This window comes from Protomyctophum bolini (assembly GCF_963924005.1).
Source record: "Protomyctophum bolini genome assembly, chromosome: 21".
NCBI classification, from domain to species: Eukaryota; Metazoa; Chordata; class Actinopteri; order Myctophiformes; family Myctophidae; genus Protomyctophum; species Protomyctophum bolini.
The window spans coordinates 28,542,804-28,559,492 of record NC_137882.1 but is presented as its reverse complement, the minus strand read 5'-3'; the positions used below and the strand labels follow the sequence as shown (position 1 = coordinate 28,559,492).

At 45.0% G+C, this 16,689-nt stretch overlaps 2 protein-coding genes and 1 long non-coding RNA gene across 3 annotated transcripts in view; 1 reads left to right on the top strand and 2 right to left on the bottom strand.

Annotated features, from left to right (window-relative positions):
• nsmaf (neutral sphingomyelinase (N-SMase) activation associated factor) overlaps nt 1-16,689 on the bottom strand; it is a 39,661-nt gene that overhangs the window by 14,990 nt on the left and 7,982 nt on the right. Inside the window, exons 3-15 of the mRNA XM_080794321.1 lie at nt 15,752-15,830; nt 15,484-15,545; nt 15,254-15,290; nt 15,087-15,137; nt 14,668-14,739; nt 14,428-14,475; nt 13,064-13,116; nt 12,198-12,327; nt 11,302-11,373; nt 10,822-10,930; nt 7,380-7,556; nt 2,249-2,328; nt 503-593 (exon numbers count right to left, since the gene is read on the bottom strand). Coding sequence (XP_080650447.1) covers nt 503-593; nt 2,249-2,328; nt 7,380-7,556; nt 10,822-10,930; nt 11,302-11,373; nt 12,198-12,327; nt 13,064-13,116; nt 14,428-14,475; nt 14,668-14,739; nt 15,087-15,137; nt 15,254-15,290; nt 15,484-15,545; nt 15,752-15,830 — 1,061 coding nt within the window. The remainder of the gene's footprint in view (nt 1-502; nt 594-2,248; nt 2,329-7,379; nt 7,557-10,821; nt 10,931-11,301; nt 11,374-12,197; nt 12,328-13,063; nt 13,117-14,427; nt 14,476-14,667; nt 14,740-15,086; nt 15,138-15,253; nt 15,291-15,483; nt 15,546-15,751; nt 15,831-16,689) is intronic.
• On the top strand, nt 3,813-4,679 carry LOC308336776. The gene is made up of 2 exons (XR_013966180.1): nt 3,813-3,844; nt 4,167-4,679. It is a non-coding gene; the product is annotated as an uncharacterized lncRNA (long non-coding RNA).
• LOC308335991 (cytochrome c oxidase subunit 7A2, mitochondrial-like) lies at nt 9,082-9,342 on the bottom strand (the record flags this gene model as incomplete). Its single annotated transcript, XM_080793234.1, has 1 exon — nt 9,082-9,342. One exon carries the CDS (start codon nt 9,340-9,342, stop codon nt 9,082-9,084), a length of 261 nt encoding a protein of 86 aa, XP_080649360.1.

Genomic DNA, 16,689 nt, shown 5'->3' with positions numbered 1-16,689 from the left:
CGTCATTGGTTAGACATGGGTTAAGGTTAGGTTTAGGTGTGCTGCCCCGTGGGAGGTTAGGTTTAGGGTGAGGGTTTGAGATAGGTTGTAGTTGTAGGACTAATGACTGGTCTAACCAATGACTATAGTCTAAACCAAAAACTGCCTAAACTAAGTACTGCACCCCTCTGACCAGGTAAAACAGGAGGTAACCTACCCACTCTGACCAGGTAAAACAGGAGGTAACCTACCCACTCTGACCAGGTAAAACAGGAGGTAACCTACCCACTCTGACCAGGTAAAACAGGAGGTAACCTACCCACTCTGACCAGGTAAAACAGGAGGTAACCTACCCACTCTGACCAGGTAAAACAGGAGGTAACCTACCCACTCTGACCAGGTAAAACAGGAGGTAACCTACCCACTCTGACCAGGTAAAACAGGAGGTAACCTACCCACTCTGACCAGGTAAAACAGGACGTAACCTACCCACTCTGACCAGGTAAAACAGGACGTAACCTACCCACTCTGACCAGGTAAAACAGGACGTAGCCTGGAGATGAATAGTGACTGCCATACATGAAGCGGGGCTCAGGCATGCCTCTGAAGCGGCTCTGGAGACGAGAGAGAGAGAGAGAGAGAGAGAGAGAGAGAGAGAGAGAGAGAGAGAGAGAAAACACATTCTGTGAGAAACACGTGTGCCCATGAATGAACACCGGCTGCAACTAGAACTGCACTCTGTCGAGTGCATACTTGCTTGTTGCACACTAGTAGGCCATAAATGGCCTACTAGTGCGCAAGCAAGTACAGTGTCGGGTGGATTAAAGGAAATGCCTCTATGTATATGTATTATGTAATTTGTAAGTTGATTAGCGGTATACTGTGGTTACTCTGCGTATGCCCCGTTTGATGCGTATGTATCGTAGCAGCATATGACGTCAGGGTATAACTGGTACAACTAGCTCTCAATGATAAAGATGTGTAATGATGTAATAAAGATGTGGATTAAACTAAAGGCCAGGGTGTAATTGGTTTTCGATGGTGACGTAATGACGATATGTTTTAGTGACGCTGGCACGGCGCATACACATCAAACAGCGACATACCTGGATGGAAACTATTACTTAGTAACTAGAAATGCACTCTTTCCTCAGACTTTTCAAAAAAGTATCACATTTTCAATCATCCCGGCCGTTTCACTCATATGGATATGAAGAATCAAATGACTGAGAGAAAATGCTAATGTTACTGCTGACGAATTAGTTACATGTTCGCTAGAAACAGACTATCAAATATGAGTGACTGACTATCGTAAACGATACAGAGACAATCCTCCGACAATATCGCAGAGACATTTTGTTTATTTTGGACCACAATTCTTATATGAGACGATTTTAAGATGTTATGTTATTCTCCATAGAGAAAAGAAATCTGCGAACCCCTTGGAACCAGGGGATGAGCGAGTGACGTCAGGACTCCGGTGCTCGTCTATACTACTGGCTTTGCTTTGTTTTCCACAGCAGATAAGACTCTCCTCGATATGAACTAATTTACTGCCAGATTTATGTCTCCCCCTGTTCTCCTGTTGCCAAGGTCTTCTCAGCCAGATTATCTATATTGTGAGGACCAACAACTCATTGAGCTGGAACCAGAAGTAAAACTGGCTAGGCTAGATCAGCTTTGATCTTTTCATAAGTCACCCGGAACGTAATGTTTGCAGCCCGACCGTTGCCAGCAACGCTTTAGTTATGAGTCATTAGGCAGGAAGCAACTACAGGAAGTGCACAAACGCCTACTAAAATTAAGTTCAGAAGACTAAAAAAATATAAAGAAATCACACTTGTGCTCTTATCATCACACATCATCACATTCCGGCCAATTACTTTAGGCGTCATAACTTTTCCATCCTCACTTTATTTCTTCACTTTTTAAGTCCTCAGCCAAACAGAAATAATCGCGATAGGGTACACACACGCACACACGCGCGCGCGCACACACACACACACACACACACACACACACACACACACACACACACACACACACACACACACACACACACACACACACACACACACACACACACACACACACACACACACACACACACACACACACACACACACACACACACACACACACACACACACACACACAAGCTGGGCATAGGAGGGGCTAGCACCCCTCAATAATTTACATTTTTATTCCAAAGACTGACTTATGAAACCAAATCTAAATATGCTGGTCAAAAAGTAAAGCCTTTTCTTACCAGCAGCCTGTCCAGTCGCTCGTGGTTCAGCGCTCCGACCGGCCTGCCCAGGTCTCTGAACGTAGAGGCGTTGGTCAGATCTGCAGCCGGGGGTCAGAGAGGGAGGGGGGGGTAGGGGTTCGGGGTGGTCATTTATGATTTGGTATGTCTAACCAACGTACAGTATGCACCACGATGAGGCCGATATGGTGCAATTTTATACAAGGCGCTATACATAGATCGTTCATGTTACATTCACCCATTCGCACGCACACACACAGTCATGCACCAATGGCGGAGGAAACCATGCAAAGGGCCTTTCTCGGCCCCGCCCCTCTCCCATGTGTTTAGGATCCAAGATGGCCACAGCACCAAGAGGGGGTGGGGCGGAGGTGAGCGGGCGAGAAGCGTCTGACTGCAGGGCAGGATTGATCGATCAAGAAGTCTCTGCGAGGGGGGAGGGCATTGATCAGGAAGTATTGCAAGGGTGGGGGCGGTCCATGGGAGCTTGTTGTTGTCCGCATGCCATGTCCGCTTATTATAAGCGACTTGTATTATTATCGTTATTTGTATTATTATTAATATTATTATTAATTTAATATGCTGCTATGCTTCTAGCTCTGCTATTTTCAAACAGTTGATGAACATTAGATTTAAATGAGCTAATCTGTTGCAATTTGTTGAGTGGCTTCTTTTCAACATTTCTGTTGCAAAATCTGGCACCACTTACACTATTGGGTTACTTATATTACAGCCCGTTTGCTGCAGTTCTTTCCACTTTCCAGACTCTTCTCGTTCTTCCTCCGCAAGGTACGTAAACCAGCAAGACAATATTAATATTATAAGTATAACTTAATATAAATGTAAACGTTCTGCAGTGCAAACTATAGCCTTATGAACAGGAGTTAATGAGTTTGTTTTTCTTTTCTTTCTTGCCTGCTCGAGTAGCTTAGCCTCTTAGCTAAATACCGGACAGATACAAAGGATACACCGGTAGCTAACACTCGAGTAATAACACAACAAGCAATATTCCGATTCTAACTTATGAAGCTAAACTACCATTAATGCACCTAGCGTTAGGAGTTAAACGGGTTCGTTTTCCCCCTTATATTCTGTTTTTGTAACATGCACTTGCATTATTTTGTTAGCTGTTATGTTCCATGAAATTAGTTAATGACACAGGAAAACTCTTCACATAGAGCATGTCTGACATAAATATGAAATAATTTCTTAAACATGTAGCCAAAGTGTTAGGTTATTCATTAGCAGCAGCATGGCTGCATACAACATGCATCCCTGCTTCTGGTGACATATTATTTTAATTTGTGAGGTCTGTTAAATGATGGATCATTTTTATTAGTTTAATACTTAAAAAAAAATATTACTGTTATTGTTACAGCATAGGCAAATTGACAGATCTATGGACTTAATGCCTGTCTACAGATGTAGATTATCTGCTCTGCAAATTCAGTGTAATTGTTAAAATTGTCTTGTTTCTTTTTATTAACAGATGCATCGTTCCATATTGACCACCAATGAGTCTGTACAGCTCAAACAATGTACAACCTGCTGTACACTGTACCTCTGCTCATATTAAAACTGCAATCGCTTTTGAAGGTATGTATAAGCTTGTTTTTTATTTTTAGGATGTATGTCTGGATGTTTCATTATCTTTCAAATTGACATTGGGACTTATTCAGACTGTTGGCCTTGGCCAGGCAGGGTGTGTTATTCATGCACTCATTTCACCCAGGTTCCATCTCTGCAACGCATGCAATTTGTGTGTTCAGTCAGTGAGTCAGTCTAGTGACTGCCAGTGGTCTATGAAGGATGGATCTCCCCTTAAGTACATTTGAAATGTAAGAATGAGTTGGTGCTGTGTGTGTATATTATATACTGTATATTAATTTGTCATATTGTATGTCTCCCCTCCCTCTAGATCTGCGCATCATTAGATGCTGTCTTAACTGCAGATCAGATACATCTCAGGCACACTATCATTGTCCCTGCGGTGTAAGAACACCCTTTTAAGGGCTGATGCGATGAGAAAACACCTGCCGAAGTGCAAACTCTATTCAGGTCAGCTGTCCAGCCCTCCTCAGTCTGCCAGCCCTGCGATGCACAGTGGTCAGTCTGCCAGCCCCGCGATGCACAGTGTTCAGGCGCCCAGCCCTTCTGAGCCCTCTACCCATTCCAGATGCCCGTACTGCTCTGCTTGGCTGCAGAGTGCATCCAAGCAAATGTACACAATGTTAAGGATGTTTACTTTGTAAAATGCTTTATCTGGGCTGAATTTGTTCTTTTGCCCACCTCTGGTGTATTATCAAACATTTGCAATGCGACTGTGTGGTAAACCCTTAATATAAACATAGATAACGTGGTTGTAATTGATACACATTCATTTGATTACAAAGTTGTATTCTTTAAGCAATAAAGAAAAGGATAAAAGGTTTTCACTATGTTGTGGCTCTATTGTTGTTTCCAAACACATGCAGTGTTGCAGGCTTTCTGCTTGTTTTATTGAATTGCCACTTCTCCCAGGTCCATGTACTGCTCTGGAAGTCCATGTTGGTACCTCGCAGGTGGGTGGAGGCTGCTATGACACGTGTAATATGATACCATGAACTATGTGTAATAGTATAGTGTAGTGTAACGGTGTAGTAAGTGTTTATGAAGATGTAGAAACCATTTAGACGTTACTTTGAATCACAAAATATGTATTGTATACAGAGTTTCCATAATTGTGCCCACAGATTAAAGCACTGTCACACTATTCATTGGTTTATACAAGTGTTATAGTCTGACATCCAGGAGTGATCAAATGTGATAGCAGTTGCCAGTTTCAGAAGAGAAGCAGAGTGAGTATACATACTGTTTTGGGGTAATAGTCTGAATATGCAAAACCACAATACCACAGTGTCGTAGGGTTAGTGGGTTATAGCCGGGTTTTAATAGGTAACAATTATTGAAAAGAAAAAAATGTTATAATATACTGTACCACCATGTACCATAGATGGACATGACCAACATAATACACCAACAGACAGCCGGAATTGTCCTGGTCCCCATAGGCCTACTGAGTTTAGGAGGACGTAAAAACCAATTTTGACATGACCCCAGAAGAGCAGTTAAACATCTAAGTTAACCATCTAACCTCCCCGAAAAGGCCTGTCTGTCCTGAACTCTTATCCATATTTATACATTATGGATAATTAGTATGGACTTATTTGGCTCAACTGCTGTCATACCTCACATGGTAGTGATATTGTTGGAGCGCAGAGTGAAGGTGACTGCATATCTTTTACACCTACTGCAGCAAGTGTAGGCTATATGTTACTACTCCTTAGTCCTTACTAAGTTACTACTATGACCAAACAACCTATTTATTATCCATCCAGATTGTTGAATTACTGTGGAACAAACTATTGAAGAGACTTTATTGATAGTGCCTCCTAAGAAACCAGGTGGGACCACAAAAGGGTTGCTCAACCTTATGCCTGGAGTGCTCTCCAGTGAATGTCCAGCAGTCTGTGATTAGGCTCTCTATATATATATATATTATAAAAGTCACTACAATATATATATAGATTGATTAACATGCAGTTTGCAGAATTACAGTACATTGAGTGGACGACACCATAAAGCAGGGGTTACCAAACTTTTTTGGACCAGGTACCCCTTTTGGGTAGGCACTCGGGGGGACGCTGGGGAGGCACTGGGCAGACACTGGGGAGGCACTGGGGAGACACTGGCGAGGCACTGGGCAGACACTGGGGAGGCACTGGGGAGACACTGCGGGGAGGTACTCAGGGGGACACTGAGGAGGCACTCAGGGTCACACTGGGACAGTGGTGAGGCAGTAGGCACTCAGGGGACACTGGGGAGGTACTGGGGAGCCACTGGGCAGACACTGGGGAGGCACCATGGCGGACACTGGGGAGGCACTGGGCAGACACTGGGCAGACACACACACACACACACACACACACATGATTTTTTTTTTTTTTGTCAGCTTGGGTACCCCCTGGCTATGCGTCGCATACCCCTAGCCCGCGGACCCCACTTTGGGAACTGCTGCCATAAGCATTACACTTGTTTACAATAGGGCCCACGATTCCTCCCGTCCAAAACGGCCCAGAGACGGCCGAGATACGCCGGGGACCCCCGCGGACCCCCACCCGGGCACGGGGCCGAGTCCCTGAGGGCGGCCCGGTCGCAACGAGATCCCCCCCGGCCAAAACGGACCAGAGACGGCCGAGATACGCCGGGGACCCCCGCGGACCCCCACCCGGGCACGAGACCCACGGGGCCGAGTCCCTGAGGGCGGCCCGGTCGCAACGAGATTCCCCCCGTTCAAAACGGACCAGAGACGGCCGAGATACGCCGGGGACCCCCGCGGACCCCCGCGGACCCCCACTTGGGCACGAGACCCACGGGGCCGAGTCCCTGAGTGAGGAGGGAACAAGGGAACGCCCTTTTCTGTTTCCGTTTATCTGTTTCCGTTTCCGTTTTTGTGTTTCCTCTACTCTGGTTGATGTTGACTAACCCCGCCCCGTTGACTAACCCCGCCCTCGCAGAGACTTCTTGATCGATCAACCTGCCCTGCAGTCAGACACTCTTGGAGCGGGCGGGGTTGACATATGCCCTTACTGGGCTCCCCCCATCAAACTTCCATTGGAAATGCATTGGAGCGGCCATTAAACACAAGACAGGTAGGTGTCTTGAATGACTGAATGCCGCCCAGTAAGGCCACCCCCTCCTGGTGCTGCGGCCATCTTGGATCCTAAACACATGGGAGAAGGGTGGGGCCGAGAAAGGCCCTTATTAGGGGTTCAGTGTCTTGCCCAATTAACTATGGGGGAGCCCGGGTTAGAACTGGGAACCTTTGCGGTTACCATCCGGCTACTCTCTACCCCTGAGCCACCGCTGCCCCACCGTCGTCCCGTACCTAGCTGTGGGCTGCTGTAGTCGGAGACCACCCAGGAGAACACGGGGTACTGGGGACAGGCTACGTACCTAGCTGTGGGCTGCTGTAGTCGGAGACCACCCAGGAGAACACGGGGTACTGGGGACAGGCTACGTACCTAGCTGTGGGCTGCTGTAGTCGGAGACCACGCAGGGGAACACGGGGTACTGGGGACAGGCTACGTACCTAGCTGTGGGCTGCTGTAGTCGGAGACCACCCAGGGGAACACGGGGTACTGGGACAGGTCGTTGCAGCTGCGGTCGGCCAGGTTGTTGAGGTGCAGCAGGTACTGGTAGTTGCTGATGTGTCCGCGCTGCCACTGCAGCATGTAGCTCTCGGCCGTGTGCTCCGTCATGTGGTTCTCTGTGAGGGAGAGAGCAGAGCACAAGCATGATGGGAATGATATTAGGTAGACACTGATTTATTGTACATGGAAGTACATGGGGAGAGAAATATGTAGCCAATGATGTACAAGCTTGTAGACCCACTGTTATCCAAACAGTGGGTTGTTGTGACTCATCTTTGGGTTGTGGATACATTTTCATGGGTAAATATTCCCTTTTTTTCAGCTTTCCTGTGAAAATAGTAAATCTACAATCTTGCAACTTCTTCATTTTCACTGGTTTGGGTCCCAGGCAAACGTCTAATTTCTCATGTTGGAAACGTTTGGTAACAACAGCCAATAGTTTGAGGTCGAGCGGTGTTGTGTTGTGTTGCAATAAGCGGCGGTGGGCTGTTTTGGCGTTAGCATTATGTTATGCTTTAGATATTGAAAAATAGCAGATCTACAAGCTCATAGCGTGCGCTACGAGCTTGTTGTAGGTCTGCTATTTTTGAAAAATCGAAGAACGACTGACATAGAAACATAGCTTTTTCAGAAAACTGTCATTTTCAAACAGACATTTTTAGAATCTGATCTCAGGTCAAAAAAATGGGTTCAAGAAATACAAAAATAAAGCCTACTGATAATGGAACCATAGGCATGTGTCTGAAGTGTCCACAGTAGAGCCCTGCGTCAGAGGCGGTATCCTCTGGATACCTTTACTATATCACACAATATGGAGATATCTGTCAGTCTTTAGTCCCTTTTATGGTCATACTCAATTACTCATACAGTATATTATACTTATTTGTTTTCTTCATTTTTGATATTTTTGGGGCCTTTATTGATAGATCACAGTAGAGGTCGATAGGAAACGGGGAGAGATATGGGGGGCGAGACATGCGGCAACGGCCGTCGGGATCGGGACTTGAACCCGCGACAGACCATGATTTGTTAGGGCCTGCCTGATGCCATGATGGCACATTGTTTTGTTTTTTGTGATCATGGGAGGCATTTGTATTGGTCCTCAGGCATACAGAGTATAAAGAGTAGAATGATTGTGACAGGGGACAAAATCCCAACATTTGCGACATAGACCTTTTCTACAATAGAGGGCATCGATCATCATCATACCCAGAAGTTATGCGGGAACGCCTAGCGAGTGGCAAAAAAAAAAAACTACTTTCTTGCCTTGACAGCCCATACATCCAAACAGAAAAGTGCCATCTAATTGCATTAAAGGTATATTCAGTGATTGACCATATAAGGAGTTCCTCCCTGTCCCCAGTGAGCCCCTGGGGTCAAAAGACCCTATAGTTTCGGTTTGGGCTTTGGGTGGCAAAGCCTTCATCCAATCAGGATGAGAGCGGCCTTCCTCCAATCATGATCGAGTGGGGTGGGCCTTGGTGCACGACGTGCTGTTGGTCTGTAACATCTTGTTACCGGGGTGGACCGGGGTTTTTTTAAACTCACTTTATGCATGCGCATTCCCTCTCTATATAACCAGCAAAGAGCTGGTGTATACAACAAACACAGGTAAAACATCCTTGGTGGGTCGACCCTCTCTTATTCTTTCTTCTGTAGGCCTGGGAACGCTGCCTTCGCCAGCTCATACACGCAGTATCCGGAGCCCACGACGGCGAGAACCACCGTCGCCCTGTAGAGCAGCGCGTCCGCCGCGCCTCCTTTCAGATAGACGGGCACGCCGTTGTCCTCCTGGAAGAGCTTCTGCTTCTGGGGGACCTTGTTGTCGAGCGGGCGGCGGGCGCTGCCGGCGACGGTCCGCCGCGAAACCCGCTGGACGGCGGCAGGTAAATGTCTGAACATCCTCACGACGACGACACACAGCGAGGGAAAGCTACTATATACTGCTGCTCGCTTCTTCGTGCCTCCTGCTTTTATATAATGGCACGCTGAGGTGGAACGACGCTCCGTGTTTGGGGCGTGGCTGCAGTGGGAAGTCCTTATATGGTTATAATGGCGGGTCACGGTGACATGAGCTTGACGATGTGGGTCGTCCGCCGAATCCACAGTCAGGTGCCCACTTGTCTAGGTGCCCTAGTTGTACAGGTGCGCAAATGTCACCTACTAGTGCCCAGTTGGTTTTGGTGCCCACCTGTCCAGTTATCCCATCAAATGTCGAGATCGTGTAAAGTATAGCTAACGCCCCTCAAAAATCACACCCGTGTGAAGTGAGGGGCGCTCTTATCGCCGTACATCGTCATGGCAACATGTCTATTTGCTGAAGGCACTATGACGTAAAATAATTCTCCATTCATTGCCAATGGGAATTGAATGTTTGCGTAAGACACAAATAGACACTAAGCCCATTTGCTCGACACATATGTGACCAGATTTGACTGAGGGGCTGCCATTGGATATTTTTGAGTTTTCGTTTTGTCGTGTCATATGAAAGCAGTGAATCGTAGCTTCAAATTGACATATTGGTTGTTCAGTTTGACCCACCAGTTTTGGAGATATGGCTTATAGAGTAATGTCTTGCAGAAAACAGGCTTGAAAGGTTCACTTCTGTGGACTCTATCATTACACCTAGCTACATGTTTAAGTATTTATTTGATATGCATGTTGATTTCAGCTCTGACACTTATTTCAGACATGCTCTGGTATGTGAAGAGTCTACCTGTGCTATTCATTTCCTCCTCTGGTGAAAAGCTGGAGTTTGCGCGATGGCAGGATCTCAGTCAAATCTGGTCACATATGACGTGTGTTTGTGTAGGACAGAAATAGCTGATTTGCTCAGACACATACAGACTAAATCTACAGCTGATTTAGTCCACTAAAATGTATTTTGGCGGGCCTTGATGTCGTCGTAATGGCTGATTTTACACTTGCGCTGCGACGCATTGTGAGCGTGTAGATCAGCTATTTTCAGCATGCAACCAAGTGTGAAATTACTTATACTGGATCTCTTGTCCACTAGTCCATTCCCGACATTTTAGTCTAGTTTCTATTTGGCTATTCTGAGTAGCCAAAGAGCATTGATCATGCCTCCAGGTCTTTAGTTTACTCAAGTTAGGGAATAAGACCTGGTACTTAAGACACGCAAAATACAGCCCTTCGTTTTCATGTAGTTTCCATTTCGTTTTCCTCAGTGAAAAAAAGGTAGTCGACGAACATTTTTCGTTTTAGTTTTAGCCGACGAAATCAACACTGCTGCCGTGTGGGTGTGGTATGCCGGGCAGAGTGCCGGCGCGCCTTCCTCAACATCATTGTGGCAGGACTTTTTAGGTTGGAAAAGGGGTGAAGTTGTCCTTTTTTCAACAATCCTAATTCCATTGTACTGACCCAGGAACGTGGCGATGTAGTAGTAGATCTCATCTCGGTCTGCGGTGTTGTAGAACTTCAGGTAGATGTCAGAGCGGGAGTCGTTCTCCGTGCAGAACACCTCAAGGCCCTGGATAATACACATGCGCACGAACACGCACACACACACACAATGAGGGGGGGGGGGGAGTTTGAGAACCACTGCTGTAGATTAACTATTTTTTACCTAATGTTGGCATCTTATCACATGCCTAGGATAAGTAAAGGGACACTATGGGCGCCACAATGTTTCTTCCATGAAAGCAGTATTGGAAAGGCCTTTTGTTGTATTCTGCAGCCGTCGCATGGCATGGGTTGGCCTACAGTCACCACGTTGATTGCGTCTACTTTAAAGTTAATCCCTAAAGAGGCATCTTTGTTTTTGTACATCTGATTGATTGATTGACAACAAGCTGTACATATTAGATATAAGTTTGAATGCGTCTACGTCTACCAACTCACCAGCGGTCGGAGGCCGTGCCGTCGCTTGTAGATCCGTCTGACGCTGTGCAGCCTGATTTGAATCACCTGCTCCTAAAACACAATGGGCGTTAGAAATAATAATAAAACAATGGCGACATGAACTGGAAAAAAAGGGGAAAAAAACAACAAGAAATATCACATAGTCGTATTTGTCAGGTGAAACAAACGCTGTCTCAGTTGAGCATCTTTTCTGCCCTCCAGTTTTGCTCATAACATTAGGCGGTGTTATCAGGCGCTCCGCTGCAGGTGTGTGGCTGTGTACATGTGGGTGTCGGGTGAAATCAGCCCTTCCGCGATACGCATGTCATAGCTTAGGAGTTAGGAGGCAGCGGCTGGCGGCATTTCAGAGTATGGGGTCAGACTCCCATTGGTTTAGGTGGCGTTTCAGAGCATGGGGTCAGACTAAAATGCATTTTGCCGGGGCATGAGGGCATCGTAATGCCCGATATTACACTTTGTTGCATGCAACCAAGCATTAACCCATTTAGGCCTGGGAAAAAAAGTATCCTGAAAGAATATATATTCAAAGATTTGTGCCGTATTTTCACGATTTCTTTGTAGATCTGCCATTTTTCAATAGCTAAAGTATAACAAAATGCTTAGTTAAAACACCAAAAGGGGTTCCAACCCAGAATGGGTTAAATGACTTGTCTTTTAGTTCTACTGGATCTCTTCTCCACTAGTCCCTCCCTAACATTTTAGTCTAATTGTTATTTGTTGACACTAGTATAATAAGTCATAGTTTTAGTCATCATAGCTTTGTTTTTTATATAGTGTTAAATTAGTTTTCGGCATAGTTTTTCACTGGATAGCTGTTGAGAGGCTTGAAGTACAGTACAGTACAGTACAGTACAGTACAGTACAGTACAACTCACTGGGTAGCTGTTGAGAGGCTGGAAGTAGAGACTTTCGTCCGTTATGCAGATGTGACCGGGGTTGGACACCAGTGGCAGGACCATCTCCACCGTGCACTCCATGTGTGGCCTCTCGGCGACACTCTGAAAGCTTACGACAGCAAGTACAAGCTGTTAGCAATCTGACAAAATGAATGGAAAACTTTTAACAGTTCTTTCACAGTTGTATATGTGCCCGAAATAGGGACGCCAGGGTTAATACATTTAAAAGAAATCAGCACAAAGTGGTGAATAGAAGACAATTCGCAACACATATATGAAGCCATTAATGCCGTATCACCATAATTTATCATTTATTTATATAGACCATAATCATAACCAGTGGTGCTACAGTACATTAAGTGCATTTCCTGCACTGTACTTAAGTACAATTTTGAAGTATTTATACTTGTTTGAGCATTTCCAATAATTTTACTTCTACTACAGTATATCTTGGATCCAAATATTGTACTTTAACTCCACTACATATATTTTAAAACTTGAGTTACTAGTTACTTTGAAGATTTAGATTATTATTACAAAACAAAATACATTAACCAGAGAAACTATGTTGCTATACAAAATGAAATGGCCGCGGACCCCCATTTAAAAATATGTTGTTCCCAGGAGATAATAGAATAACAGATCTACAAGCCCAGAGTGTGGCACTAAGTGACACGCTATGAGCTTTGTAGATCTGCTATTTTTGAATAGCCAAAGTATAAAATAATGCTGGATGGTTAGCTCAAATCTAAAATGACACAGATTAGGTTCTTTCCCGGTCTTAATCCTTATCACAACAGCATGACACACATCCTTCCACACATTTCAGCTTCACATGAACATACTTGTTTTTGTCAAATGATGATCTTGCGAGTCGTGACTGTAAATTAGCTTCAATCTGGAAAGAGAGAAGTGTAAAATTATATAGGGCAGTGGGTTCTCAAACATTTCCATGTCAAGGACCTCCATATTCATAAAAGTAGTCGGCCCACTCGACACTCAGCTGAAACAATGTTGTGCCCGTTAGAGAATATTTGCCAAGAAAGATTTGCCCAGACCACCAGAGCTCATGGAAGGTCCATTCATCTAGCCTGGGTTCCAGCCTGAATTGCTTGCGTTCTGCGATTCTAAATTGTCACTCGCTACTCAGTCTGGACAGAGGCTGCTTGACTCAAACGTCATCAGGGCAACAGCAGTAGCTGTGTGGGGTGAGTTTAGTGAACGATAAGGGGACGTTGCAGGACAACAGCAGTAGCTGTGTGGGGTGAGTTTAGTGAATGATAAGGGGACGTTGCAGGACAACAGCAGTAGCTGTGTGGGGTGAGTTTAGTGAATGATAAGGGGACGTTGCAGGACAACAGCAGTAGCTGTGTGGGGTGAGTTTAGTGAATGATAAGGGGACGTTGCAGGACAACAGCAGTAGCTGTGTGGGGTGAGTTTAGTGAATGATAAGGGGACGTTGCAGGACAACAGCAGTAGCTGTGTGGGGTGAGTTTAGTGAATGCTAAGGGGACGTTGCAGGACAACAGCAGTAGCTGTGTGGGGTGAGTTTAGTGAATGATAAGGGGACGTTGCAGGACAACAGCAGTAGCTGTGTGGGGTGAGTTTAGTGAATGATAAGGGGACGTTGCAGGACAACAGCAGTAGCTGTGTGGGGTGAGTTTAGTGAATGCTAAGGGGACGTTGCAGGACAACAGCAGTAGCTGTGTGGGGTGAGTTTAGTGAATGATAAGGGGACGTTGCAGGACAACAGCAGTAGCTGTGTGGGGTGAGTTTAGTGAATGATAAGGGGACGTTGCAGGACAACAGCAGTAGCTGTGTGGGGTGAGTTTAGTGAATGCTAAGGGGACGTTGCAGGACAACAGCAGTAGCTGTGTGGGGTGAGTTTAGTGAATGATAAGGGGACGTTGCAGGACAACAGCAGTAGCTGTTTGGGGTGAGTTTAGTGAATGATAAGGGGACGTTGCAGGACAACAGCAGTAGCTGTTTGGGGTGAGTTTAGTGAATGATAAGGGGACGTTGCAGGACAACAGCAGTAGCTGTGAGGGGTGAGTTTAGTTTACCTTGGAGAAAGGACACTAGGACAGACGTGGGATGTAAGCGTCCACTTAGTTCCTCCTAACTATAAATCATTTGAGCTGGGGACACCCTGGATCCCCCCCCCACCACCACCCTGGACCCCACACTGAGAGTGTTGTACATTACTCACCATGGCGGTCTGGTCTCCGAGCTTGTCCAGGCAGGATGCTCTGTGAAGCTGACATAACATATACACACACAACCATGGCTATTATTACCGTTTTATATAATAAATAATAATAAATACATGTTTTTTGACACTGAATCAAAGTTATATGGTCATGATTCACCAGTTCAGTTAACATTTAGCTGTTGTTGCTATTTTGGGGATACTTTTTCTTGGCGTAGAATTTTGCGAATGTGAACGTACCTGTAGCAACGTTTGCACCACATCCTCGGTTTTATTCCAAACCTCCAGCTGAAAGACAACTTTATGTTTCCCCTGGGGAAAGAACGGAGGGGTCATTCAATGCGTGTACACTTAAAGAGGGAATGAAGTAATGTGTAAACGCTTGGGAGGACTAGCTTACGAGACCATAAGAATCATGTATGCATTTGATGTTAGCAGTCGTTATTACGCCGTTTCCGGGACGGGATCCATTTGGGGACATCGAAATAGCAGATCAACAAGCTCACAATTCATTGCCGTGCGACGCGTTGTGAGCTTGTAGATCGGCTATTTTTTGTTTTACTAGTTTGAGTCCCAGGGGAGACATCACATTTCTCTTCTGGGTCTCAAGCTAAAAACGTTGGGCAATCACTGCACCACACAATAGACCCGACACCTACCCTTTCAATCGTGTACGGTGCGATCACATTGTTTTCTTTGATGTGGTAAACCTGAAACCCAGAAGAATTTGTATATTTATTTGCTACCAAACAAATACCAAAATGCATGAGCTAATTATGATTAAGACCAACGTCAAATCAAAATAGGTATACAGTAGGACACACACCTGCTCACATTGGATAGAGATCCTAGAAGGCTTGTTCCTAAGAGGAAGACATCGTTCAAAATGCATTCAAATACAAATATCCCAGTACTCCGTTGCTGTGTACATTGTCTTCTCTGTCAGGTGGAACACTCACCGAAACTGTTAGCATCGCATTCGCAGTACTCCCTTGCTCTGTTAGTGTGTAGTGTTACTAATTTAAACAATGTACAATATAAAATGTCTATACTCACTCATTGAAGGGGTTTCCCTTTTCCTCCACAAATTCAATCCTATTACAGTCTTTTAGGGGGATCTGAGGACACATGGATATTTGAAAAGAGAGCCTGGTTACTAAAGCAGAACAGAGCTTTTTTTATTTTTTATGAATGCCGTCACAGTGCAAGCCGAGATCATGCTTATGAACAGATGTTGGTATTCAACATGTCTCTAGTAGCAACTTCATTTTGGTGTGCTGAAATAAAAACACATCAACAACATAAACACGCCATGACAATATACCTTTAAAATTGGTTCCGAAAAATCCTCCGGGTCGAATATGATGGACTTGGAGCACACTTTGAACGAGCCTCTGACCTTCCTGTAAAGCAAAACAAGTTGTTTACGGTTTACAAAACACAGCAAGGATGCAATTATTAATCTTTTATTTTACAGCGTAAAGTAAGTGTGCAAACACCATTTAGGCCTGACCAGTGGCGTATCCAGGAATTACGTTTTGGCCAGGCAAGATATGTTAATTGTCGTCTCCCCGCGCACAATCGTACTTAGCACTAAAGGTTTTCGAAGAGATATACCTGCCAGATGAGTAGGATACAAAGGCTGAAAGGCATGCATTTACATTCCAATGGGTGATTGAGGGTCGCACTCTACCGCTAACGGCCAATCATTTTAATAGTTCTCAGGTCTTGTTTTTGTCCTCTTTTTTTCTCATGCCTCGCCTTATTGTAGATACGCCTCTGGGCCTGACGTCGAAATTAAAAAAAAAAGTCTTCTAAATCCTGACAGTTTTCTGAAATACCTCATGTTTATATGTCAGTGATAGTTAAAAATAGCAGATCTACAAGCTCGTGGCGCGGCACTCGGTGCCGCACTACGAGCTTGTAGATCTGCTATTTTCCAATAACTACATTATGGGTTAACAGTCCTAACTAACTCCAACAATGAAGCACGTTTAATCTGTCAAATGCCACCTGAATCGGTTAGTTGAATCGGACGAGCAAAGAATGAAGACTAGGAATAGGTTTAAATTAATAATATATAATTAATTTCTAATGTATTATTTTGTATAACTGTAATAATCGTGTCACCCTGGGGCTATTTCTAATGAGCCGTGTAATATGGCCCATTTGAACTGCCATGCTCATGTCACGTTGACACAGAACAACATATCTCTGTTGACAGAATGTTACTGAAATGTCCCAACAACAGCTTTTAGGTGG